This window comes from Medicago truncatula, chromosome 5 (genome assembly GCF_003473485.1).
Source record: "Medicago truncatula cultivar Jemalong A17 chromosome 5, MtrunA17r5.0-ANR, whole genome shotgun sequence".
In the NCBI taxonomy this organism is placed as follows: Eukaryota; Viridiplantae; Streptophyta; class Magnoliopsida; order Fabales; family Fabaceae; genus Medicago; species Medicago truncatula.
Window position 1 is genome coordinate 41208314 of NC_053046.1, and position 27021 is coordinate 41235334.

The following is a 27021-nucleotide window of genomic DNA, read 5'->3' on the forward strand; positions in this document are numbered from 1 at the left end:
TAAAAACATATTTAACCCAGTTGTGATCATTAGCAACAAAAAATATTGTCATTCTAATTACAAATTAATATATATTTACACAAAATCAAAACGGTAGACAAAAAAGGAAAAACCCATCAACCCATACCATACCCGATCGAAAACGACACCACCATTCACATTTCGAATCTGAACCGTTACCTTTTTTCTGAAAAAGCATAAATAAAAAGAAACTCTAATTTTTCAATTTCATCATAAACAAAAAAAAGAAAAGTTAAAGTGAAAAAACATTTTCATTTTTCACAAAACCCTAATCCATCGCATTTCTACACCTTTCATAAATCTAAGGTTATCTTTTCTCTATCACACTTTCCCGGAAAATTCACTCAGAAAATTCTCAACTCCATTTTCTCGCTTCACTCTTACGGTTTCTCTCTTCATTTCACTCTTCACTCGCTCTTACTTTTGCATTTCAATTTATTCACTAATTCTTCATTTTATTTTTTGCAATTTCTTTCATAGATTTCGATTTGTTGATTTTTGCGATTTTTAACAGATTTTGTTTTTTGCGATCTTTTTGTATTTTTTTTTTTGCAGAATTAACAATGGCGGATGACGGTGTTTCAAACGGTGTTGTTGATGATCAGTATGAGGATCAATCGGTGACGAAGATCTCGGCGTTGGAGAAGGAGAGAGATGAATTGGTGCAAGAGAATAACGAGAAGAAGGAGGAAATCAAGAAGTTGACGCTGGAGATGGAAGAACTGAGGAGTAAGGGTGAGGAGATGAGGGAGAAGATTGAAGAGATGCGTGATGTGGTTGAGAAGTCTCAGGATTCGGCGAAGGCGGCTGAGGTTATCGCGGCTAGGGCGGCGGATCTTGAGACGCAGATTGCGAGGATGCAGCATGATATGATCACAGATATGAGTGCTGGGGAGGAGATGAAGAAGGAGGCTGAGGGTTTGAAGGAGGTTTTGAAGGACAAGGAGGGTAGGGTCGAGGAGTTGGTGAAGGAAGTGGAAGGGTTGAAGAAGGTGAAAGCGGAGAGTGAGGCGAGGGTGAAGGATTTGGAGAAAAGAATTGGTGTACTTGAGATGAAGGAAATTGAGGAGAGGAATAAGAGGATTAGGGTTGAGGAGGAACTGAGGGATACAATTGGTGAGAAGGATAGGGAAATTGATGGTTTTAGAAACAAGGTTGAGGAATTGGAAAAGGTTGGTGCTGAGAAGAAAGATGAGGCTGGGGATTGGTTGAATGAGAAACTGAGTTATGAGAAGGCACTTAGAGAATCTGAGGAGAAAGCAAAGGGTTTTGAATCACAAATTGTTCAATTGCTTGAGGAAGTTGGGGAGTCTGGGAAGATGATCAAGTCACTGAATGAAAAAGCTGCTGAGATTGTCGGTAGAGAGATAAATGGGATACATGGTGAAGAGAAGGATTTTAAGTTGCAGTGGCCGATTGTAGCAGCGGGAGCAGGAACTACGGTAGCAGTTTTTGGTGCAGCTGCGTTGATCTATGTGTACTGCGCCAAACGGAGGTGATTTTTCTGTGATGTGGGAATACGAATGGGAGGGTGTAGAGGTTAGATTACAAGTCTTTTTACTCACAAATATGCTTCAATTTTGTTAGTCATGAAATAATGATGCTTCTATGGCTTTTGTTTTTGAAGCCTTTTTGATATATGTCAAAGTTGGCATACTGGTTTGGTTGTTGGTTGCTTGTTGAGGATTAAAACTATTGTGTGTTAAGAGCAATGCTCTGATTAACTGCAGTTACTAGGTTTATGCTGTAGTGATTACAAGTCTATTATAGTTGCTTAATAGAATGTAAAATTGAAATTGATGTCTTTGTTTATAGCTTGTTTGGAATTTGGATTCACATTTATTCCCCACGTCCCGTTGTTGTGCGTCTAAGAAATTTCTAAAGCTGCAATTTTGAGCTTTGCATTAATAGTGCGTTTACCAGCCTTTTTTAACGTGGTTCCAAACAGCCACTTAGTTTAATTTAATCCTTACCTGTTTGTGTTGTGGAGGTTAACAACAGCACTGTTGGCTGTTCAAGGAGGCTGACTTGTTAGCTCCTGTATTTCATATTCTCTGTGTTGTCCTTGATATTACTTCTTGTCAAGTTGTTCAATTTCTTTGCAATTAGTCATCCGATGGTGAATTTCACTGAATTTATTTGTTTAGATGTAGAATATAGAAAATCTAGTCTGTGAATCATATATGATGGTTATATACTATGATAGTATGCGTATTGAATAGAACACTGAGCCAAACCATGTTAATTGGAAGTCGTCTTTATTTCTTATTTCTTGTTGTTTATATATAGTTGTTTGTGATCTTTGGGCCATTTTGTAGCTACTGTAGGAAAGTGCTCAGACGAAGATGTTTTACTTCTAGTAGAGGGTCACATAGTTTCATAATGAATAGAAAATCAATTTAGAAAGACAGTAAAATCTTAGTTGCTTTTGAGCAATTGTTGTGAGTGCTGTGTTTACTGCAGCATATACTCGCTGAAGAATAATTTTTGGCCTTCGCTTAACGAACTTGCTTGAAGCGTCCACAAGTCTAGTTGGATTGTGTTATAGGAAAAATGAACATTGACCTGAGGTTAAATAGAGTGGATTAATTTGGTATCTTTTCTAAATTTTACCTCATCACTACTTAATTTTGTCCCTCTACCCCAATTCGGTGTTAACTAATTTTGCCCGTAACACTTGCGAAAAACCACTATAATTCTTGACACTTTCTAAAATTGGAAGTGCTCCGGCACTTCCTAAAATTGGAAGTGCCAGAAATGAATATTCATTTTTGGCACTATTATTTAAATGAATATTCAGTTTTTTTTTTGAAAGAAATGAATGTCCAGTTTTGGCACTTTAAATTTTGAACTGAAGCATTCATTAACTTGTTGGTTTGATAGAGGTTGGTTGGGTCCAGTGTTGTTCAATCAGGCCTGATCTAAATTGATGAATAGTTGCTCTTTAGGCACCTCAAAATCATGTCATAACTTTCGATCGGCCATTTTTGGGTCAAATCTGATTGAGTCAATTATTTGATTGGCTTTTTTTAGCAAGGTGAGCAATTTTGATTGAGTTGGGTTAGGTCTAGTGTTGTCAACCAATATTCTTTAAATAGGTTGGGTTAGTTCAAACCATGATCACTCGTAGGTTTGCAATATTGTCTGCTAATTTTTTAGTTCTTTGTTGTAGTTGAGTAGTTTTTCTTTTACAATGTGGTCTATTTTGTTGATTTTAAGATCACTGCCAGACCCGTTGATAAAATGGGAGCCAAAACTTTAGAATACATTTTTGTTGTTTTTTTTTTTTTTTTTTTTAAGAAACCAAAACCAGCTCCATCAAAATTAATTGGCATATTAGAGAACATTGAACCTGAGGCCTTGAGAGTAGCACACTCCAAGGTCCGAAGGCAACACTATTAGGCCAATTAATTTTGATGGGGCTGGTTTGGTTACTTAAAATATATATATATATATATATGCTGTTACTATTCTAGGCCACCAGTTGACGATGTTGTTGAGCCAGAACTCAATTAACGTAATGCGATTCTGGATTGTTGGGATGATCAACACACAATTTGAATTTTTTATTTGTTTTGTGAAGTATGAATATGTACTACTTGGTCTTTTTATTGGACGGTTGGAATTTCATAACTGTATGTAATTTCAATTTGAACTCGATTTTTTACGGCATGGCATGTAGGCCTAACTCTATCTTTATGGCAAAATGCATGAAACTCACTCATTTTCTCCTCCTATAAAGTGGAGCGATAATTCATTTGTGCATGGATATAACAACAAATAAGTCCATAAAAATATCATAATTAGGAGAAAAATAAAGAAACATGCAAGATGTTTGTTACTTCGTATAATGCCGGATGTAATGTGCAACTGAAATAGTTTTGGACTAAATAACCCGTGGTTTATTGAAGTTTACAATATGAAAACTGGAATTTGGTAGGGTACTATCTCACCACTTTGAAACCAAATCAAAGCAGTAAAGCCTACAAGAAAACGCAAAAGAACATGCCTCACAATATGAGGCTCAAAATCAACGTGTAAAAGCAAGTTGACTGCTTTAATAGGGTGCCCTCGCAGCATGAGAACTGCTGCATTGCCTCGATATACCTTTGCTCATGGGCCAACCTCCTGCAAGCTCCCAACTATTTGAACCAAAAAAATAATAATCACAAGTTAGAAAATATTAAAGTCACCACTCGAGCTTAATTTAGCTTTGTTTTCTACAATTTCTCAAGACAGATTAGATTATGCAGGCAACGTATTGTAAATAGGCAATTTAGTTCATGAAATTGTAACTATCGGTTAAATTATATAAATAATTACAAATTTTGTTCCGAAGATTTTAACTCGATCAAAATAGTTCATCCATTAAATTCAGTCCCTGGCCAACATCATGTTGCAAGTTTAATGAAATGTGAAAATTCAAGGACACGGATCTTAGAGAAGTCACGGATCCTAGAGAAGTCATAGTGAAGTGTGGTCTATATGGACTACCACATCTTTATTGAACATGCCGTGCCATGTTGCCTATCAATTTAATTTAACTTCGATTGACATGTTGCAATTTCAACAGCAAAATTGCCAATTCCTAAAAGCCAAGGATGAATTTAACCAATGGTTATAATTTTAGGGACAAAATTGTATACTTATTTGCTCTTTATTATTGTAATCTATTTGCTCCTTAATCCAAGAAATAAGATTAACCTCATGTAGTATATCATATACAATTTACAGTTCAAACAGTCTAATCTTGAACTTAGGGGGAAATATGTGATAAATGATGAGATGTTTAACTTTTAGGTAGAGAAGATCCAACAAGTTTGGTTCACAAGTTTTTCTTATTATCTCAACATTTAGATATTTGACTAGACTTTAGGCTTTTGATTCTCTAAGAGCATCTGTTAGTATGTTACTGTAAACAAATATCCTAAGACTATTGATTTGTCTGTGTTCACTTCAGATTTTCGAACCTCTGAAGTGACCACCATTCTACTTCAGTCAAAAGTATAAGCTGAAAACCAACAATTTTGACCATATTGACATAAAGTGCATTGTTAATTATACTTTAGTTTGTTTAAAGAGATGCTTTTAATAGTAATATGAGTGTAATTGTTACAGCTAATCATTAATCAAGTACTTAAAGTCATATTTTGCAGCATGTGGAATCAAAGCATATTAGACACTGAGTAAGAAATCAATCACTGAAAATTATTATTAATTAAAACATGCAGATTAAAACATGTTAATATTTGTGAAAATAAAATCCTTAACTAAGGTTTTACTCACCTTGATTTATCTATCACCATGCCTCAGAATTTCAAAGAGTCCACAACAATTCTTCCAAGAGGTGTGTTGCCTTTGAGTCACAGCAAAAATGCTCTGTCACAAAAGAAAGAAGAAGGACCAATATATATCTTAAAACTTTATGACAGTTAACACTTACTAAGCACAATCTAAAATGTCTATGGAAAAATAGTTCAAAAATCATAAAAATAAAATGTCTATAAAAAATAATGAAAATATTAGTTACCCCTTGATTTTCGATGCCTCTAGATTCTTCAATCATGTCTTGCTCATTGACACTATTGCTTTCAGAATCATGAACATTTGAAGATTGTTGAAGTGACTCCTTAGCACTTTTATAGGATGATGATTCTTGAACATCTAACTGTTCCTCAACTTTCTCATGTGTAGATGTCACCAATGACTCCTCAATTCCCTTTGGAGGAACAACCTTTGCATCCCCATCATCAATTCCCTTACCACTTGTCTCCAAAGCAACTTCCCTTGAAATTGAAACCACATCAGTTGAAGGCAAAACATTCTCCTCTTCAGCTACTGTCATGTCCTTATCTGTTTCAACCACTTCAGTTACCTTAAATCCTTCATTATTGTCTTTTGAAGTAGCTAATTCAGTTTGTGCCACCCCATGATCTTCAATGGATTTGCAATCTTCTTCTCCTTTCTCATCCTTCAATTCCACTTCTAGAGTTTCTGAGGCCATTTTATTCTCAACTTGATTAACTTCTATTGTGTCACTTGATTCATTGGGTGAAGACACATTAAGACTATTATCAAGAGATTCAAAATCTGTTTCAGAAGCATCTTCTGTCTGTTCCACCACCTTGCATGACTCAACATGTTCATCAATATCAACAACATCTTCGGTATCACCGATAAACTTGGCTTTTCCATCACAATCATCATCAGCAGATACTTCAACAGCTACCCCCTTATCTTCACTTGATGATTCTTCTTCAACCTTTTGTGTTTCATGCAATGTTCCATTGAAATTTCCTTCCATTTTGCTATGATTTTCAGATAAAAATGTACCTGCAGATAAAAAAAACACTTCAACTACAACAGAGTTATATACCATATGTGGAAAAGATCTATTTTTTGCTTACCAATTTGTTATTGAAAGAAAAACAAAGAAAACATGAGGGTTTGAAAAGAAAGCAACAGTTATTGAAAACATAGGATACCATACAAGGATGTAGTAAACTAAACACAAAAAAACAAAGAAACAACAAAAAGAGGTTGGGAAAGGTAGATGGCAGAGAGAGTGATGACTACCTTGGGTTTGTAGCTGAACAGTAGGTGAAGAATGTTGGTTGGACAGAGTCAAAGGTTTGGTTTTGTTCTTGGCTTGTTTTGTTTTTTTTCTTGAAGGTACAGGCATGGTTACTGACTGGTTGATGCTTTGTTTTGTGAAGAGAATGGTGGATAAATAAACAAATAAAGGAGAATGGTTATATGCTGTGTTTTGTGGTTGGTTTCCTTTATTCTTTCAATGTTCCTGATTATATGGTACATAAAACTATAAACAATAAACAAAGTGCTTTTTATTTTTAATTTGAAATACTTGTGGAGGGAACTCAAGTGATGCGTTACAGATAGATTGATACAGAAAGTGGCCCTAAAATATGTGAATGTGTACATCAAATATTTATGCATTATTAATTTTGGTTTGAGTTAATATTATAGGAAGCATAGCATTTTCCTATTTATTATTTATTACCAACTAGGGATATAAGGTTGGTTTTGTGGTTGGAATGTGAGAATTAAGGAATTAGAGTGATAAAGAGGTCGATGATTCAATCTCCAACTTGAACGTAATGTTGACAATACCGACATTTAACGTTTCAACAAAAAAAAGAAAAGTAAAATACACTTTCCTCCCTTCAAAGATGCTTGAATTGCATTCCTCTCTCCTCTTATGTTAAAATATACACTTTCATCCCTTGAAAAGAAAAAATTATACTCCCCTCCCCTAGAAGATGCTTGAATTACAACCCCATCCCTTAATAATTAAATATGCACTACACTTTAATCTATTTGAACTTAAATAAATATTTTTACGATATATACTAATTTTGAACCACCATTTAAGAAAAATAAATTCATTTCTTTAGAATTTAAATTTCAATGATAATTAAATTTAAATATTTTGATATTAATTTTATATTTTAGAGTAAACTATATTCATGAAATTGTGAATTAAAAATAGCGAAAAATATGTATTCAAATTTTGATTATGTTAAAATAGACCCACAATACTATTTTTTTTCGAAGTGTGTTAGATTATTATTATTTTTGCTAAATTATTAAAAATTAAAAAAAAATTATTAAGGGATTAAAGTGTAGATTTGAACATAAGAAGGGAGGGAAATGTAATTCAAGCTTCTCTTAGGAGAGGGGAGTGAAATATTTTCTAATATATTTTGAATAAGAGGGGAGGGAAGTGTATATTTTAACACAAGAGGGGAGAGGAATGTAATTTTAGCATCTTTGAGGGAAGGGGAGTGTAATTTACTAAAAAAAAATATTGACAATTTTCGTAATTCATTTGACTTGGTCTATAATGTCATATATTTTAAGACAAAGGTAATATTTTTTATAATGACTATATATTTGAGTAAAATAATCACATTTATAGTTTTTGTATTTTTTTTTACAAAAAATAACATTTATAGTTTTTTTTTTTTTTTTGTGGTGATCGGAGTTCAAACCCCGAATTTTACATATATTATGCATTGTCCATGCCAACTGAGTTAAGCTCACGAGAACAAATAACATTTATAGTTTATTAACATTATTTGGAGTTATATGGAGTTTTGATCTCTCTCTATTTTCCCTCATTCAAGAATTTGAGTAAAATGATTTTCACTTAACAACTAATTACAACTTTATCAAAATATACATTAATAATATATATATATTATAGTGGTAAATATGTTTTTGGTCCCTATAAAATGGAAATCTTCTAAGCTTAGTCTTTACTTAATTTTTATTGTTTTTTAATCCTTAAAAAAATTTCTCTCATAATTTCTAAAACCAAATTTGTCTAGTTAAACTTAAACTCTTAAATTTTTAAATTCTTTTTTTACGGTTATGTTTATAAAATTATAAAAAGTTTATTTACTAAAATTTAGCAGTTTTTAAAATGGGATGTATCGAATATGAATTTTTTTAAACATCAAAAGTTCAAGATAAAGGTAATGAAATTTTGAACTTGAAAATCATATTTTGAACTCGTTTTTCACAGAGGCTTTTCCCCCAAATTCACATAGAAAAAACAACATTTTGCTATTTGTTCATGGAACCGCACACGCCCGGTGTGTGGGTTGGCGCGCCTTGCGCATGATAGTGAAACCGAGAGCAATGTTTCAAATGCCTCACACGTGACTTCAACCAGAGTGTTTTTTTTTTCTTTTTCTTTCTGAATTGGTCTTGGGGCTTGAGATATAATTTCCCTAACTTATAATGTCATAAGAGGCAACTTGAACCTTTATTCATTGTCTTCCACTTTTTTATGAGGTGTCTTGCTTTGCCAAATTACATGCTTTTACAATACAATACTTCAAAAACACCTATGAATTGTTTGGTTTAAGGGAAGAACTAGAATTATATGACTTTTTTTTTTTTTTTGAGAGCATGAATTATATGACTTGATATGAAAACATTATAAAATGCCCCTAAAATCATGAGCAACAACTCTAAAACTCATTTTATTGATTCAAATCATTACTAAAATGATTGAAAAATATGCTAAAAATTACATAAGATGATATGTCATCGACCGCTATAGTGTTCACACCTCTTTACCTTGCCATATATTTCTCCCTGATTTTCTCTAAGTTCCTTTTTGAATATCAATCGCTTAAAGAAAGAGAATAATAGTTGAGGACTATATCAACCGACACCTTAGCTAATAACTAACCCATACTTTTTATTTAAATACTTTTTGAATGTATGAAAAAACTAACTGTGTAGGTACGATATTTTAACTCGATAAGAAAAATAAATAAGTAAAAAACTAACATAATAAGTGTGTTTATATTTTGTGTGCAGAAGATAGAAGGTATTGATTATTTAAGGCTAAAATATGGTTTTAGTCCCTGTAAATATGTCTCGTTTTGGTTTTAATCCCTGTAAAAAAAAATTGTTTTTCGTCCCTGTAAAATTTTTTGTTTTTGAAAATAGTCCCTAACTCCACTTTTGTGATGATTGATATACGTGACACATTATAACTGAACCAATTTTGTAGTTTTTATCCCTGCAAAATATTTTGTTTTTAAAAAAGATCCCTGCAAAAATTTTTGTTTTTGAAAATAGTCCCTCCAGAGACTATTTTCAAAAACAAAAAATTTTGAGGGACCAAAAACAATTTTTTTTTACAGGGACTAAAACCAAAACGAGGCATATTTGCAGGGACTAAAACCATATTTTAGCCATTATTTAATTGCAAATCTTCTTTTAAAGAAGATTACCGGTATCTAAATACTTCTTCCGGTCTAAATTATATAACGTTTTGAATATGTATTAAGAAATATGATTAATTTTACACGGAAAAAATATTATGAGTTGTTTTATAAAATTGTCCTTAATAAATAGTATGAGAAAGATAAATTAAACAACAATAGAAAAATAAAATTAATGCTTCACTGAAAAAGTGGATTACCGATCGAGAAGATTAAATAATAAATTAATTTTGCTGTAGAGATACATGTATCAACTTTTTCCCCTTCATGGGTATGAAATGAGTCTCCAATAAATGAATACATATTTCTCCCTCACAAAAAAATAATAAAAAATTTACTTCACAATATATATTAGGGCCACAACACTGAGAAGATGAAACATGTTAATCTTCAAGAGCCATGCGACGGGGGGACTTGCGGCGGCATTCATTTGGAAGACCATTAGCATAACGTCTAACATCATGACAATAATCATAAACAAGCCATTTTGAATAAATCTGATTAAGCTTCTTCCTTGAGTCAATACTAAGACCTCTATTTGTTCCACCATTGAAACCAACACAATTATTAGATTGACTTGGAACGCAAGCATTGGCATTGAAGTTGCTAAACCAAGCTGTGAATGGACCCTTTGACCAATCAACCTTCATTGTTCCTCCTTGTGTTGCCCATGCTTCTCCATTCCATAGTGTTGTATATAACCTCATTGGTTGATTTGTTGGGAATGGAACACCACTGCCTTGTTTGTTACGTGACACTCTTATGGGTTGGTTGTCTACCAATATCCTGCACACACATGATTTAGATATATTGTTTTGATACTAGTTTTTTTATTATCAGCTTTCAAATTTAAATCGTCTGATCTTGATCCAACAAACTTACATTATGCGTTGAGGATTCCAATCAATAGAATAGGTGTGAAAGTTTTGTGTGGGATCAAACCAAAGATAGTACTGCATCTCACGACCCCCAACACCATTGGCATAAATATTGGTTTGGAGAATATATGGTTGACCAGTCACGTTGCCCAAAAACTCTATATCAATTTCATCATGGTGATCTCCTTCAGAACTTAGCTGCATATATACATAAGAAATTAATCGGACATACAATAAGTGAAAGCCCTTATATTATGCTATGCATTCATGCACATAAGCATAATAATAGTTTCAAATTGTGGTGCACAATCACATTTACGTAGTCAACACGTCGGTGATCATTGGATAAGATCAGACAATCAAAATTTCAATCATGGTATTTTCAAAGTTTAAAAATTCAAACCATGCATGTAAAAAAAACATTTTCTGCTTCCATTCTGCATTCTCCAATATCGATCCAATGGCTAACGATGTGTCAACCGGATGAATGCGTAAATTTGTAATTGTGGCAATTCCAAATTTGCGGTATAACAGTTTTAGAGGTATCCAAAACGATATCATAACCATAATTTCAGCTACATCATCCACATTTTACCTCAATATAAAGGTTTGCAGTATATCGTAAACCACAATTTGAAACCATTATAAATATTATTAAACTTTTGCATGCATATACGAGGGTTATGGAACAAAATGCATACATAATATGCAGTGACAATGCCTGCAGAGTTCCCTGGCACAAGTTTGATTTGCATGTCAAATCTACCAAACAAATACGCATTCTTGGATCCAAATCCAGAACCGGAATATTTATCCATTTGGAGTGACGCAACATTACCACCAGTTTGTATGTTAGCCCTAAAATCTCCAAAGAGATAGTTAAAATCGGTATTGAAATTTCCACCAAATGCAATTGTGCAAAAGGATAAGCCTAGACAAAGCAAGAGAAAAACATAGTTATTAGCATATGAAGCCATAATAAGTTTTTCTCTTGCTTTGTCCCCTAAGTTTTGAAGAGGGATATTTAAATTGAAATATAAATTGAAGTTTAAATAAACAGATATTGCTATAATTAGTGTAAAAAGAAGTGGATTCAGATCAATATAGTTGCCTAATTAGGCTGTGGCATGGCTTAATCTTAGTGTCACATATCCAAATTTAGATGTCAAGACACATACAATAGAAAAAAGGTTTTAAATAACAATGAGTTTTGATGGCAAAAGGTTTTTTATGGGCTTTGCATCATTGTGTGGATGTGTCTTGACTTTCAAATTTGGAAACAAGTTAGTAGCCCAAAATAGGTCAATATTATACGAATCAAAATACTCGCACCATGCAGATATGCCCAAAATGCCCCTGCGCTAGTTTACTAGCACAAGTGTAAACTAGTGCACAAGTTAAGTAACGTTGCGCAAGTTAAGTGGCGTAAAGTGGCTACTTTTTTATTTATTTATTCTAAAATATTTTATTTACTTTATTCTAAATTATTTGGTCACTTTATTCTAAATTATTTGTTCACTTTATTCTAAATTATTTATTTGCTATATTCTAATTTATTTATGCACTTAAAATAAATTCGATTTTATTCTAATTCAATTTTTATTCGAATTTATTTATTCATCAAATACAAAATTAGAAAATAAATTCGATTTTATTTATCCAATATTTATTTATTCAATACATAATCATAAACATAAAATAAATGCAAAAATAAATACAAATAAAAAACAAAATTAATAAGTATAACTCTCATTTTATTAATATCATTCAAACATTACAATAATTAATACATATATTTTACCCTCTTCGGTATATACCAGTAGCTCTTGGGGAAAATAGTGATTCGTCCTGTTGGGGAAAACGACATCAAGATCCCTTGAATTAAATTTAAATTTGGTTCCTCTTATACACCCATGATGATTCTTTTTATCCACGATAAAAAGATTTTTGGAGTAAAAGGAAGCAAACCTAATTTTACCTCAATGGATGATTGTTGGAACAAAATGTGTTTTATAATAAACCTTAATGAGTTTTGATGATAACAAGGTATTAAAAATTGTCAATTGGATATTGCTAATATTTGTTCAAGTGTACAGGACCATAAACAAAGTTGATCAATTTAATAAGTCTTGGAAGAACAAAAGAGAGCAAAGGAATCAACAAGAAGAGAAACCTAGAAGCATCTGAAGAAATCTGCCTCTGAAGTTGAAAGTGCGTCTGAAGCCAGAATACATCTGATGACGTCATCAGAAGCAAATCTATCAGAAGCAAGATCTTCAGAAGCCAATTGTTCAGAAGCTATATAAACACCAGAAACTGAAGTTGATCAGGAGATTCAATCTGAAGTTTCAAACAGCTGTCTATTGGATTCAACCTCGTCTAAGAAAGCGAAAGACTAAAGGGAAGGTGCCAACGTTCGTTTGAAAAGCATTTGGTGCTTGTCCTTCTTTGAGAGTTGACAAAGTAGTGTACAACCACTACCTCCACGACTCTGCTTGTGTCTACGCTACAAGACAAGATAACAGCTCTGCTTGCAGAAATGTTCCTTCAAGATAGGAATGGATTTGAACGTGATCCTTCATAGGACAACATCCAAATCAGGCAAAAGATCATTGGTATTTGATCAAGGTTTCTCAACGACTCTTTTGACGTGCTTAAAGATCTCAACGTCTCTTTACACACATCTATATAAAGGAGTGAAGACTTGAAGATCAGTAGAGACAATACAACAAGTTAAAAGCGCCCAAACTCTGCCAAATTTGTTTCATACAAAAGCACTTTGAATTTCTGTGTTCATTTGATAAATCTTAGAAATTCTTAAGTCTAGAGAGTCATTCATTTGCATTGTATTGTGAACACCACTAATTGTATATCAAGTGTTCAAACTCAAACAATTTTCTGTGTAATTCTGTTTGAATAGAAGTCTCTTGCTTTAGTGCTTGAGCATAGGAAGTCTCTTGCCTGCGTGCTTGAGCATTTGTGAAGTCTCATACTAGGTGTAGTATTGAGCAGTTGTAATCTGTGTGATTATTACTTAGTGGAAATCTCCTTGGAAGTGCAAGGGGGACTGGACTACTTCCGGTTTGTGGAAGGAACCAGTATAATTGCTTGTGTCTCTCTTTCTTTTCTCTACTCTATTTTTACTCCGCTGCGTATCCGATTCTGAACAATACATCAGAAGCAATTTAATTGCATCTGAAGTATTATCACATCAGAAGCACTCTTAAACAGCTTCTAAAGTGATATCAGAAGAAGATTCATTTTTTTTTAGAAAAAGAAAACACAATTCAACCCCCCTTCTTGTGTTTTTCTCACCTTCAATGATGTCTTTTTCCCAATCCAACGGACCATTACTTCCCCCAAAAGCCACTGGTATTTACCTAAAGGGGTATAAAGAGCCTAGAGACTATAGAAGCAAAAAAGAAGAAGAGAAAGAGGGGGGGAGAGTGGGAGGAGATAATGTGAGGAAAAGATGAAGTATGTGATGGTATTTATAGGTGGTTTAAGGTAGCATTTCACTTAATGAGGTCTAAAAACGTGAGAAAAACTAAAAAAAAAAAGTGTAAAACCAATAAAAAGCATTGACCACCGTCCAAAAAACATTTGTTCTTCAGTTTTTTACCACCGACCAACTTGCGCGAGTTAACTCGCGTAGAGGCTCAGTGGTGCGTGACTTAAGTCTCGCAGTAATTGTAAGGTGCATGAGTTAAGTCACGATGCGTGACTTAACTCATGCAGGGTTATATTTGAAAAAGATTTTGGACGCGAGTGTTTTGTGCAGGGAAAGAGCAGAATTCATATTATACTTGAAATAGATATGCTATCATTGAAAGGCTTCTTGGCATGTGGCAGCTTTGTCATGTTCTTTGACTCAAATTCTTTCTTTTCTCTACATATTTTTGACAAACTTTCTTTTCTCTACATAAACAATAAAAGTATATGAGAAAATGAGAAAAATTGACTAAATATATTAATTTTTTTTTTTGTGGGGGCCTCCGAACCTTACATATATTATACATTGTCCATACGAATTGAGCTAAGCTCACGAAGACTAAATTTATTAATATTTTTTTTATTTAAATAGGATCCACTTTATTTTATTTTTCTTAATAGTTTATTTATTTATTTATTTTTATAAAAAATTTGTCAATTTTTTTCCTTCTCTTTTCGCTGATTAAATTCATTTGTATTAGTATCTTCATGTGTTTAGATAGAATATATCCCCATTCTTGATCAAAAAAGAAATTTATCCCTTGCCTAAAGTCATCATTATTCCAATTTAATTTAACTCATGGCCAAACTCTAATTATTAGAAACGCTGAGCTGAACAATACACTAATAGTTTCCTGCTATAAATATTAAATTTTATTAATAGACTAATAGATAGATAGATAGATAGAAGCTCTTGGTGCAATATCAACCTTGACTTAATCTATCCTCGTAAGTTTAACTCAGTTGGTATAGAAATTGCATAATATATATAAGGTCCGGGGTTCGAACCCAGTTACCATAAAAAAAAACCTTGACCTAATTTGTAACAAAACAAAAATAGACACTAATATATATATATATATGTGTGTGAAGAGAATAACACCAATATCTTTCTTAAAAAAACATCAATATCTATTTTGAAATTGGAGCAAAATGCCATAGTAAAATGATATTTTTACGATATTCATTTTAAATATATAATATCACAATAAGTATAGTCATTCACTTTATATATAATATGTATAAAGAATCAATTTGGTCCATAACAATTTATTTGTGGCTCAATTTAGTCATGACAAAAATAATATCGTCCTTGACGTTTTTATACAAGGAACAAATAAGTCATTAGCATTTATGTTGAAATATTTAAAAAAAAAAAAAAAACATTTTATGATGAACTAAATTGGACCAGAGACTTATATTTGTGGGATAACAAATATATGTCTTTCCCGACGTTGTGGAGGAAATGGATGGAAGAGTATATTGGGACGGCAACAACTTCTATTTTGGTTAATGGTAGTTCGATTGACGAGTTTCCGCTAGAGAGAGGACTGAGACAAGATGCTCATCTTTCCTCTTTTTTTTTTTTTTTTTTTATTGGCAGCGGAAGGTTTGCATGTTATGATGAAAACCATGGTGGAATCTAATATTTTTACTGGATATCGGGTTGGGATGCACCCTCCTACAATTATTTCTCTCCTTCAATTTGTTGATGATACATTGCTATTGGGTGTTAAAAGTTGGGCTAATGTTAGGCTATGCACATTGTTCTTATTAATTTTTAAGAAATGTCGGGATTTGAAGTTTAATTTTCATAAAAGTATGCTGGATGGAATTAACATTAATGACTCTTGATTGAATGATCCGACATCAATTCTAAAAATTAGAAATTGGTACTTGGGTCTCCCAATGGGTGGTAACGCGTGACAGTTTGTATTTTCGGAACTGGTGTTGTTATGTATTAAAGTTGGATTGTCCGGTTGGAAAAGTTGAAATTTATCTTTTGGTGGTCGCTTGATTCTCCTTAAGTTTATCCTATCATATTTGCATGTCTATTTTATTTCCTTCTTCAATGCTCCCTCATGTATAATCTCCTCTATTGAATCTCTTTTGAATATATTTTTTGGGGTGGGGGTGAGGATCATAGGAAAATTACTTGAGTTGATCAGGAGTCTATTTGTTTGCGAAAGGAGTATGGTGGGTTGGGGGGTTAGAAGGATGAGTGAGTTTAATATTTAACTTCTAGGCAAATGGTATTAGAGGATGTTAGTGGATAGATGAGGATTGTGGTTCATAGTGTTTTCAGCTCGTTACAAAGAGGAGGGAGGGAGGATGAAAGAAGGGAGTCAGTATGGGTCATCTTGGTGGAAGGAGGTGGCGAGAATTCGTGACGACGTAGGTGTTGAGGGGGAAAGTTGGTTCGAGGAGAATTTAAGGGAAAAGGTTGGTGATGAGGTTGATACTTTTTTCTGGATGGGCCCGTGGTTAAGGGCGACACCCTTGTATGAGCGGTTTGGTAAACTCTTTGAGTTGTCTGTCCATAGGTGGAGCACAGTGGGAGACATGTTTTCTTAGGGTGGGGTGAGGGGGGTTGGGCTTGGAATGGCGACATCGGTTGTTGGCGTAGGAGGAGGAGCTGGTAGGAGAGTGTAGGGCTTTACTCCATGATATTACTTTGTAGGTAAATACTCTAGATCAGTGGCTTTGACAACTTGACTCAAGTGGAGGGTACATTGTTCATAGGGTGTATGAGATGCTCACTAGTCATGAGACACATAGTTTGACTGCAGTTTCAGAACTTATTTGACATAAAGATGTTCCTTTGAAGTTTTCTATTTTTGCTTGGCGACTTCTCTGCAATAGGTTGTCAACTAAAGACAATTTGATGATACGTGACATTCTCCCTTACGTTTAACAATTATGTGTTTGTGGTTGTGGAAACAACTCGTTACTTGTTTCTATCTTGCATTATATTTGGTTCTCTTTGGGACCTTGTTTGTAATTGGACAGGCTTCTCTTCGGTTGTCTCTCAACATATTTCAGATCATTTTGTTCAGTTCGCTTTCTCAACAGGTGGTTATAAAGTTCATCGTTCATTTTTGCAGCTTATTTGGCTATCTTGCATTTGGGTGTTATGGAATGAAAGAAATAACAAGGTATTCAAAAACAAAACAAAAAAAAAAAAATCAATTCCTCAGCTCGTGGATGTAGTAAAATTGCTTTCTTTTTTGTGGCCGAAAGCAAAGTATGCTAATTTGCTTTAGGTTACCATAGTTGGTGGCTTTGCTTTCTTTAGGTTATCATAGTTATGCTTTATCTCATTTTCGAACCGGTATTCTTGGAATCTTTGGTGTTTCTCTCTGACACTTCGATCTTGTGCTGGTGTGTTTCCTCTTCTAGTGTTAATATATCTCATTTTTGTTTGTTAAAAAAACAAATTGAGTTTTATTTTCTATCTATAAAAAAAATTGAGTTTTTATTTTTTGTTTTTCTTAATAAAAACCAAGTAGTTATTGTGCACTGACGCTGCCTAGCTGCCAATTGCTGGCACACCAGACCATCTTAACTTCCTTCACTACCGACACAATTTTTTTTTGATCCAAGACACAATATTTAAAACACTGCCAAGATTTAAAAACCTGCCAAATTCTTAAAGTACTGCATATTATATAGTCAAAAAACAGTATCAGAAATTTAGTAGCTTAAATTGTGCACTGCATATAGCCAACTCAACTCTTCCTCCTCGGACCCCATGTGTGCAACACTAACTGCAGAGGGAAAATGACAGGACCAACACATTTACTATTAGACTTTAATTATTTGACTTATATCATAAATAACTAGTATTTAATAAGAGTTGGGTTTTGTAGTGTTTTGAAAAGCCAAGTTATAGTTTATTTTGAAAAAAAATAAAAATAAGAAGCCAAGTTTAAATCTTAATATTTGAGATTTTAATTTTTTTTAAGGAATGATGGGATAGATGATAATATAATATTCCAATGAACATTTGAATCAATTATAGAAACATATTTATAATGTCTATTCTCCGTAAATGTAGGTCAATTAATAAGATATTGTATAATATATATATAAACCGGTATTCGAACTCCAAACATCATATTTTTACTAGAATATTTGATAAAAAGAAAAAAAAACATTTAATAATGTCTTTAATTTAAAAATAAAAAATAAGCTTCCCACTCCATTTTCCTCCAAAACTTAACTTCCAAACATAGCCTATGGATTTGAAACAATTTATAATGTTTTGATAGGTTATTTTCATCTAATTTTACTAATATGACGTGATATAATTAACTAGTAGAAGCTTGAGTTTCTTAATTATCAGGTTAGGAGTTCAATTTCTAACAATTGTGCATGGAAAAATACTAGAGTTGTGTTATTTTGAGAGATTAGTGTCTCTAGATCTGCATGAGTGAATAACTTGATTTACAAAATATTCTTCATTTTTCTGTAAGTTGTTTTTAGTCTAATTAGGCAGAGTTAAATTTTTAATGAAAATTTATCCTTTTCATTTCTCATTCTTAAGTATTTTAATGGATCCAAATATTCAATTGAGTTGATATCAATAAAAAAATAGGCTAAAATATGGTTTTGATCCCTGCAAATATGCCTCGTTTTGATTTTAATCCGTGTAATTTTTTTGTTTTTGTTTTTGGTCCCTGCAAATATGCCTCATTTTCATTTTGGTCCCTGGCTCCACTTTTGTGATGATTTGCACACGTGGCACATGATGACTGAACCTATTTATTAGAGAAATAGTCCATGCAAAATCTTTTGATTTTGAAAAGGTCCCTGCAAAATATTTTTGTTTTTGAAAATAGTCCCTAGGGATTATTTTCAAAAACAAAATATTTTGCAGGGACCAAAAACAACAAATTTTTTTTACAGGGATTAAAACCAAAACAAGGCATATTTGCAGGGACCAAAATCATATTTTAGCCAAAAATATATGATCAATTCAATTTCTCTCTGTTACTTTTTTATGCATAAAGCATATAACATAGCAACTTTTCAAATTAGTGACATTGGTGTGGGAAGTGTGAAATGAGTTAAAAGACCACAATGTTTGAAAAATGGAGATCGCAAACCTTTAAGTTTTAAGTTAAAATATAATGTTTCTTTCAAAAAAAAAAAGTTGAAATATAATGTTCAACTCACCTGCGTAATTGCTTTTGGCTTAATGTGAATAACCTTCATGCTCCCCTCACGACCTAACAAACATTTACTTATATTTTCACTCAAAATTGTAGTAACGAAGCTTGTCGTTTGTTTTGAAAACCGAAGAGAAACTATCAGAGACGAACCTAGGTGTAACCGCTTATCACTACATAAAAACCAAATTCTCCGTCCTTCCTCCCAATGATAAATAAATGAGAAATGATATTTGAACAACTATTTTTTGATAATTTTTGTGACAAAAAAAAATACAAAAAATTAACTTAAAATAGAGAACAAAAGTTATGATTGAAAATTTTATATAGACTAATAATTGAAGAAAATTTTTAAAAAGACTAAAACGAAAAGTTGATATATTTATAGAGAGAAAAAAACCCTAATAATAACATCAACAATAACTCACTTGCAAAGTTCCTGTTGTTCAGTAAAACTCACTTGCACGGTTGTCATGCTATTGGTAAAATAAAACAGCGCCTGACGTCTTTGTTTTTTATAGGATATGTTCACTTTACTTCTCACTTTATTTAAGATATTATTTATTTATTAAGTTAAAAAAAAAATATACCAATGGTGTTGGGAGACTATACTCTCATAAGATAGCATGTTTGAGTCTATGTAAATATAACTTAATTGATAGGATAATGCATTCTAGTATGTATTTATGAGTACTTGTTTTTACAAATTACATTTTGTACAAATATTTATTGTAGAATTTAAGCAATGCTATCCTGAAACAATTTTTCCTGAACTATACTCGACATTAACGGTCTAAATATTTGATTTCACACCACAAAAACTTTCAGTAGTTAAGAAGAGAAATTATTTGTAATTGTAGAACTATCTATATTCAAAATTATATGCATGCTACTCATTAGATATTGGCAATTACAGAGACTTTGTCTCATAATATATGCAAGTCCAGGGTTTAAATCCCGACCATAAAAAAAAATAAAAATTGACAATTAAATATGAGCGAATAGTCCTTCATATATAATGACCTGAGTGAGTGAATGATGGTAAATGTATCTCATATACTCTTTCTCCAATCTCTTTTATAATTTTTTTTTTTTATAGATTCATTCAATAAATGATTTATCAAATCCTTAACATAAACTAAATACATAATATATTAAATAAATCTAAAAGGAGAAATTTATCTTACAATAGAGACCAGGGTTTACATCAAGATATACCGTCAAATACTCTCTATAATTTTCATATGTAATTCATTGTTGTTTTCTATACTCCCCGAACTCTGTAATAGCATTACTCTCTCCCATATGAAAAATTTTGATCTACTTTTTTATTTTTATTTTTTGGAATGGCAAACAAACAATATATTGATAGCGGAAGGAAAAACACAAAGGATACTAAGTCAAGGACGATAAAGTAGTACAAGGCCTACCCAACCCGTCAACAAAATAAAAAAAACCCATTCTATCAATGTCATTCGTTAAGAAATTTTAAAATTTCCAAAAAAATATTTTTATGTTTAGTTTCTAAACTTGTGCCTCAGAGATATAAGTTAGTATTTTTCTTTGTAAATAAATGATATATTTTCGTTTTCTAAACACCCTAACATCAATAAATGATCAATTAAAATTGGTGTATTTGATTCAAATTTTTAACTAGATACATTAACTATCATTGAACCAATTTTTCTTATAGACGGTTTACGTCCTTGCTGCCTGGTGCCTATCACAATTTTTTATGTCAACCATTTAATTTAGCAATTTTCTTGAAAATGGTACTACCGACATCTTTTCTTCTGTTTTTGTGACTTCAACGGGTGTTATTCCCGTAACATTCTTTTTCCCAATACTCCTTCCGTCCCAATTGTATGAAATTTGTTCTAAATTGTATGTCGCTTTACAATATCAATGCAACTTTAATGTTACTTTTTCTATTATAACCTTAACTATTTATTACTCTCTCTTATTTCAATTCTTTCATTTATTTTTCCCATATTATTTATTAAGGACAATTTTGTAAAACAACTCATAATATCTCTTTTCCACACAATATTTAATTGCATTTTTTAATATGTGTGAAATGCCCAAAACGTCATACAATTTGGGACGGAGGGAGTATTATCTTTTGCAAGAATCTTTACTTTCCAACAAAAATTGGTTTTTCTTTTTTGTACAAGAGAGAAAATTAGTGGGATGCTGCTCATGTGCTTCATTTTAATTTATTTTAATACTTGATCCTTGTCCAAGTAACATGTGCTAAGTATCGCATAGCATAATAAAACAGAAAAATTAATATTTATCTTATCTTCTTAATAATAATAATAAATAATAATGGCAATGTGCTCAAAGAGTACAATTATTATTTGTGGTAAAACAAATTTGTCTTGGTCTTATTAAATATGCTTAGGGGAAATTCTAATGGGCATTCCAAGGGAAGGGAAGGGTAGAGGATCCATTGTTACTGTTTCATCTGGATGTAGTAAGGACCACTCATATTGTGTCACAACATAATGCACAAGTATAAGAATATTTAGTTTGGCTAATTGGTACCCTGCACACACTCTTGGCCCTCCTCCAAAGGGAACAAATGCATATTGTGCTATTCCCTCCTCAAACCTACTTGGCTTGAAACTTGTAGGATCCTTAAAATACTCTTCATTGTAATGTGTCCCATATGTTGTCCATAACACCTGAAAAGGGTCACAAAATCCCAGCTTGAGAAATATAGAAATATACGTAGATCAATTTATTTGAAATATCAGACACTTCAATTTTCTACATTTAAAATGCGCGAGCTTCAACCACTAAGCTGCTTAACAAAAAAAAAAAACATTATTATACAGTTTTATGTTTTTTTTCTTTTTTTACGTTTAAAAAGCATTATTCTTAATTTAACTTGTGTAAGAAGAAAGAAAAAACCTAGTATTCACCTTCCATCCTTTAGGTATAGTGAATCCTTCATATTCAATATCAGTAATTGCCTTTCTGAAAGAACCAAATATTGGTGGGAACAGTCTCATGCTTTCTCTAGCAACTTGCCATGTATACTTCATCTTCTTTATGTCTTCTACATTTAGACTCTCACCCCTTCTTTTGTCATTCATTATATCAACATGTTCTGCATAAAATTAAGCACTTTTACATTATCGTTATCATATCTTTACGTTGTTGATGCATATGAATTAAATTGATTATGATATTACCTTGTAGAACTTTACCATAGCAATGAGGATGTTGAGCCAGCATCTTGAATGTCATAGCAACAGCAAAAGAAGTAGTATCATGAGCTGCAAAAACTAGCAAAACCACATTATCTATAATCTCTTTTTCAGTAATCTCCCCTTGGATCATTCCATATACCAATTTAGACATTAACATTCTATCTTCCTCTCTTTTCAACTTTCCTTCTTCAATTTCCTTTCTCTTCTCTCTCACCACTTTCACTATCATCTTTTCTATCTCCTTTCTAGCTTTCATTGCTCTCCAAAATTTAGAACCTGGAAACTTAATTGCTGGTGAGAAAACTCCTTCCAACACTCTCTCAAAAGTATCTACCATACCTGGTTCCACATTGATCCCTAACAAACACTCGAAAACAATGCTAAATGTAAGAACTTTCGTCGAGCGGTAGAGACTAATCTCTTCTTGACCTTGCCAGTTTTTAGATAAATACAATTTAACAAAGTTGCATAACTTTGGAACTAATGTTTCTAGTCCAGCATAGCCAAAACTAGTGCCGATAACGCCTCGTAGGAAGCGGTGTCTTTCGCCGTCTTTCTCCATGATAGAGTCCTTTCCCATGAGATGAACTGAGGAAGAAGGCCAAGAGCTTTTTACCAGCTTGAACTCATTGGACAAAATAAACTTATTTGCCTCAGCTCCATTTACTATCACAGTTGGTGACCCTATGATCCTTGTTTTGAAGATCTTTCCGTGTTTCGTGATTCGAGGATGAACAAAATCTTCATACAATTTGTTTCTCCTTTGAGCATTGAAGAATTCCATGGTCTCTCCTATCAATGGAAATCCCATTTCACCTGGTGGAAGCTTTCTTTTGTCTTTGTTATTTTGTTGCTTGTGCCTCAAGAAATTGAAAGAGAACAGAGCAAACAGGGGAAACAAAACACATGAAAGAATATAGATAATATCTTTAGACATTTTAGGATAAAGGGCTTTGAAAATTTTGAAACTTTTTTGTATTGTTTTTATAAAATTTGCTTTGAGGTTCTAGCATGTTGGTTCACATATTTATAGGATTCCTTTGATCTGTGGAAGAAAATGAATGATGTCAAGTTGACTTGAATAATATTATAATTTATAACAATGTTAATCATTCTTTTAAGTCAAATCCTAATAGCTAACAATTTTCTTGTTTGAAAGCTTGTGGTCTAGTCAAATCAACAAAAAAATAATCAAAAATGAATTTGGATTCCATATATGAATAATGAAACATAGTTTTACACGATAGTCAATCTCGATTATTGATTTGAGACCGAACATCTCAAATTACACATTACTAAAAACTACTTTTAAATTATCTCAATCGTTGATTTAGGTCGGACGGTTGAAATTATTAACTAAATGACACATTTATTGCAGGGAATATGGTATCATTAAAATTAAAACAAAACAAGTTCATTAGAGGTTGTGAAAAGAATACTAAGTTGGATATTCCTGACGGTTATAGATTCATTGTCCAAAAAGAATGACACGTAATCATAGTTATGTGCATGAGAAATACACGAGGAAATAAAAATTGATTCATCTCTCAATGGTCAACGTTGGAAGCTTATGTAGTCATCAAAAAATCCCTAAAAATCTGGTGAAGTATAATTATTGTGTATGACATTGGATCTTGTTACATTATACAGCATGATGATTTTGCTCATAATTGCAGCAATATGAGTAAATATTGGTACAGAATCACCGTCTTTGAATAACAACTTTACAATATCTATGTAAAGTAATTAGAAGGGTAGGCTGAACACTAATGTGAACATGTTGGAGATAATGTTGTTTTGAAACCGCCTAGAATCAATTTACAGAGAATGGTATTGTTGTCATGTTATCAAGCTGTATTTTGTGGGTTCATTTCTAGTTAAAGAATGTTTAACATGGAAGGTTCATTATTATTAAATATTATTTGGGCCATGCTAATCAATTGTTTAAGGATATTGTTTAAAGAACTTTAAAAAGAGAAATTATTTTTTAGAAATGCAAGTATTTTAACTTGTCAAAATCGTAATTACATGCATTTCTATGGAACAATTATCCATTTTGATTACATTGATTTAATCTATATTATTATTACTTCATATGTTTAAAAAATAATCGATAATTTTCCTACTATAATTTTAATTTTTTAATATATTTTAGCAAATATATTATTTTAACGTGTTTTTGTAATATTAATATTAATAAAAAAATTATATTCTTAAAAAAAGTAAATAAATAAAATATATTTTGCATTTTGTATATTCAAAAAATAGATCCAAATTAAACCGCATATATTTGGATAGGATCAATTCAGATATTTTTAAATTAGTCATCCAAACCGAACCGCATGTGATTTTTATTTTGGATCGGATGACATTTTGCCTCAAAATCGATTCAAACCGCACCGCGAACACCCCTGGCCTAAGGTACTCTTTAATAAAAAGTTAGAATTTAAGGTCTTTTAACTAGTACATCGGAGGAACTAATTAACATTTTCCATTTTAAAAAAAAAGTCATACTAACTTGTGTCGTAAGGGCACATGTTAAGGAACCCAAAAAGAGCAATTTTGTGTTGGAAAACATACAATTTTAATTTTTAAGAAGTTGAATGCACGATTTTATATATATATATTTGTAGATAGACGAAATGGCAAAGCCATTATAAACTCACACACACAAGTGGAGGTACTAGGATTCGAACCCTGGTCATGGCATCCGACCTAACAATTTCGGCATTTTGCCAGCTGAGCTAGAACTTCTGGATGATGCTTATATTTCAATAATAAGTTCTTTCACATATGTGCCTAAATTTGTGCACCATACACAATTTTTTCTTGGGCCATTAGATTAAATGAAATATGCATTATTATCATAGTCTCTTAGTATCATATCTCCCTCACTTTCTCTCTCCACCTCTTCCTCCTCTCTCTTCTCCCTCTACTCTAACACTAGTTTTCACATTCAACATAAACAAGAACATATGATTTTTTTTTTGAATCGGCAAAATTTATTAGCCAAGAAGGTGGAAGAACCACCAAAACTTGGAACACAAAGAGATAAAATAGAAAGGTGTTGTATATATGTTGAACACCTCAATGGTGGCACACCAAAACAAGAACATATGATTGTTCATCTTCTTTGCCATTATTTTCATCTTCACAAAATTAATTGCAAATCCAAAAAATTATGAATGAAAAACTCATAAAATAAAAACAAGAAATTTTAAAAAATTCAAAAACCATATTAATCTTTGATCAAATTAATCAAATAATTACAAAAGATGCTTCTTGCCACCATTACCATATCCTTCATTTTCATTTACCTCATTTTTAACCAAAGTGAAACTCTCAGGTCTCAAGCATTTCCTCGGTACTGGACTTAATGAATTGAATATCAAAGTGGAAGATGATTTTTAATTGAAAAATCAATGTTGCATCTTTCCCTTTTGTTTTTGTTTTGGATCTGTTTCTTTTGATGTCGTGTGCGAAAGAGGATTTTTAAGGGTTGTTTCTTTGTGTGGTTGTTTGCTTGTATTCTTGTTGTTGGGTTTCCAGTTTGCCTTGAGGTTTGCTAGCTTTTAATAATTTATGTTAAAAACAAAAAACAAGGGATAGGAAGGTTGAAGATGAAGTAAATGTTCCTCTTTAATCTAGTGGCTAAAAGTAATTTTCTCTAACTTGTGCATAGTGCATAAATTTAACAATTTGTGCACTCTAAATACCACTCATGTGCTTTTGAGGATACAAATTAGCATTTGCCTTCAAAAAAATGAATTGCACTTAAAACAATGATTAGATAGTATGTTTCTAGCACAAGTAGAATTTCATTCTTGACATTTTGTCAACTCTTTTCGTAAATAAAAAAAAAAAATGAACAACTCCTCCACTCTATCACAACCCATTGCTTATTAGATTATGGTAACTACTCCAAGGCATTCCATGTGGCCATGAGAGTGGTAAGGCATGGCAACCTTAATAGAAATATCGTTTTTTTTTTTTTTTTGAAGGAATAATAGAAACATCGCTAGCATGTCCACCTGTAGTTCATTGATCTTGTTATAAATATCATATTTGGAATATTTTTGTTTTAAATATTTTGTCACTTTTTTTGTATGAATGGGTATCAACATAACATTTTTGAAACAATATTTGTGCAACAATTATAGTATATTTTTGAGACAATTCTCTCTTATTTTTGTCTCAAAAGAAGAGGAAAGAAGATGTTATCTCAAAAAGGTTGTACAAATGTTATTTTTTAATATTTTTAGTCGGGTAAAACTACAATTGATGAAAATTATCTAAGAACAAGGCTTTTTTAAAATTAATATTTTTTTTTAGATGCAAAATCCTTTATTAAATTATAATGATCGATTTTATTTAACATTTATTTTTTAATAGATAATGTCAATCCATTTAACATTTGTTGAGACATAGTCGAATTTAGATAAATGCCAACCCTAATAGATATATTACTTTTGTTAAT

At 32.1% G+C, this 27021-nt stretch overlaps 4 protein-coding genes across 7 annotated transcripts; 1 reads left to right on the plus strand and 3 right to left on the minus strand.

Annotated features, from left to right (window-relative positions):
- Positions 1-235: 235 nt before the first annotated feature.
- Positions 236-1861, plus strand: LOC11429969 (peroxisomal and mitochondrial division factor 2). The gene is made up of 2 exons (XM_024783949.2): positions 236-406; positions 577-1861. The coding sequence occupies exon 2, from the start codon at positions 585-587 to the stop codon at positions 1518-1520; it is 936 nt and encodes a 311-aa protein (XP_024639717.1). The 5' UTR covers positions 236-406; positions 577-584; the 3' UTR covers positions 1521-1861.
- Positions 1862-3824: 1963 nt separating this feature from the next.
- LOC11428830 (uncharacterized) lies at positions 3825-6830 on the minus strand. Of its 4 annotated transcripts, none has more exons than XM_013598927.3 (4): positions 6598-6830; positions 5552-6372; positions 5308-5400; positions 3825-4163 (listed from the first exon to the last, which is right to left on the minus strand). In XM_013598927.3, the coding sequence occupies exons 1-3, from the start codon at positions 6701-6703 to the stop codon at positions 5314-5316; spliced, it is 1014 nt and encodes a 337-aa protein (XP_013454381.1). In that variant the 5' UTR covers positions 6704-6830; the 3' UTR covers positions 3825-4163; positions 5308-5313. The 4 variants fall into 4 exon arrangements, with proteins under 4 accessions (XP_013454381.1, XP_013454380.1, XP_003617452.2 ...); XM_013598926.3 differs by having other exon boundaries at positions 5552-6378; XM_003617404.4 differs by having other exon boundaries at positions 5552-6354; positions 6598-6829.
- A 3338-nt stretch (positions 6831-10168) lies between these two features.
- Positions 10169-11640, minus strand: LOC11436621 (xyloglucan endotransglucosylase/hydrolase 2). Its single transcript, XM_003617405.2, has 3 exons — positions 11365-11640; positions 10668-10861; positions 10169-10571 (listed from the first exon to the last, which is right to left on the minus strand). Exons 1-3 carry the CDS (start codon positions 11638-11640, stop codon positions 10169-10171), a joined length of 873 nt encoding a protein of 290 aa, XP_003617453.1.
- A 10049-nt stretch (positions 11641-21689) lies between these two features.
- LOC11436622 (taxadiene 5-alpha hydroxylase) lies at positions 21690-23522 on the minus strand. Its single transcript, XM_003617407.4, has 3 exons — positions 22527-23522; positions 22254-22441; positions 21690-22013 (listed from the first exon to the last, which is right to left on the minus strand). Exons 1-3 carry the CDS (start codon positions 23479-23481, stop codon positions 21717-21719), a joined length of 1440 nt encoding a protein of 479 aa, XP_003617455.1. The 5' UTR covers positions 23482-23522; the 3' UTR covers positions 21690-21716.
- Between the last annotated feature and the right edge of the window lie 3499 nt (positions 23523-27021).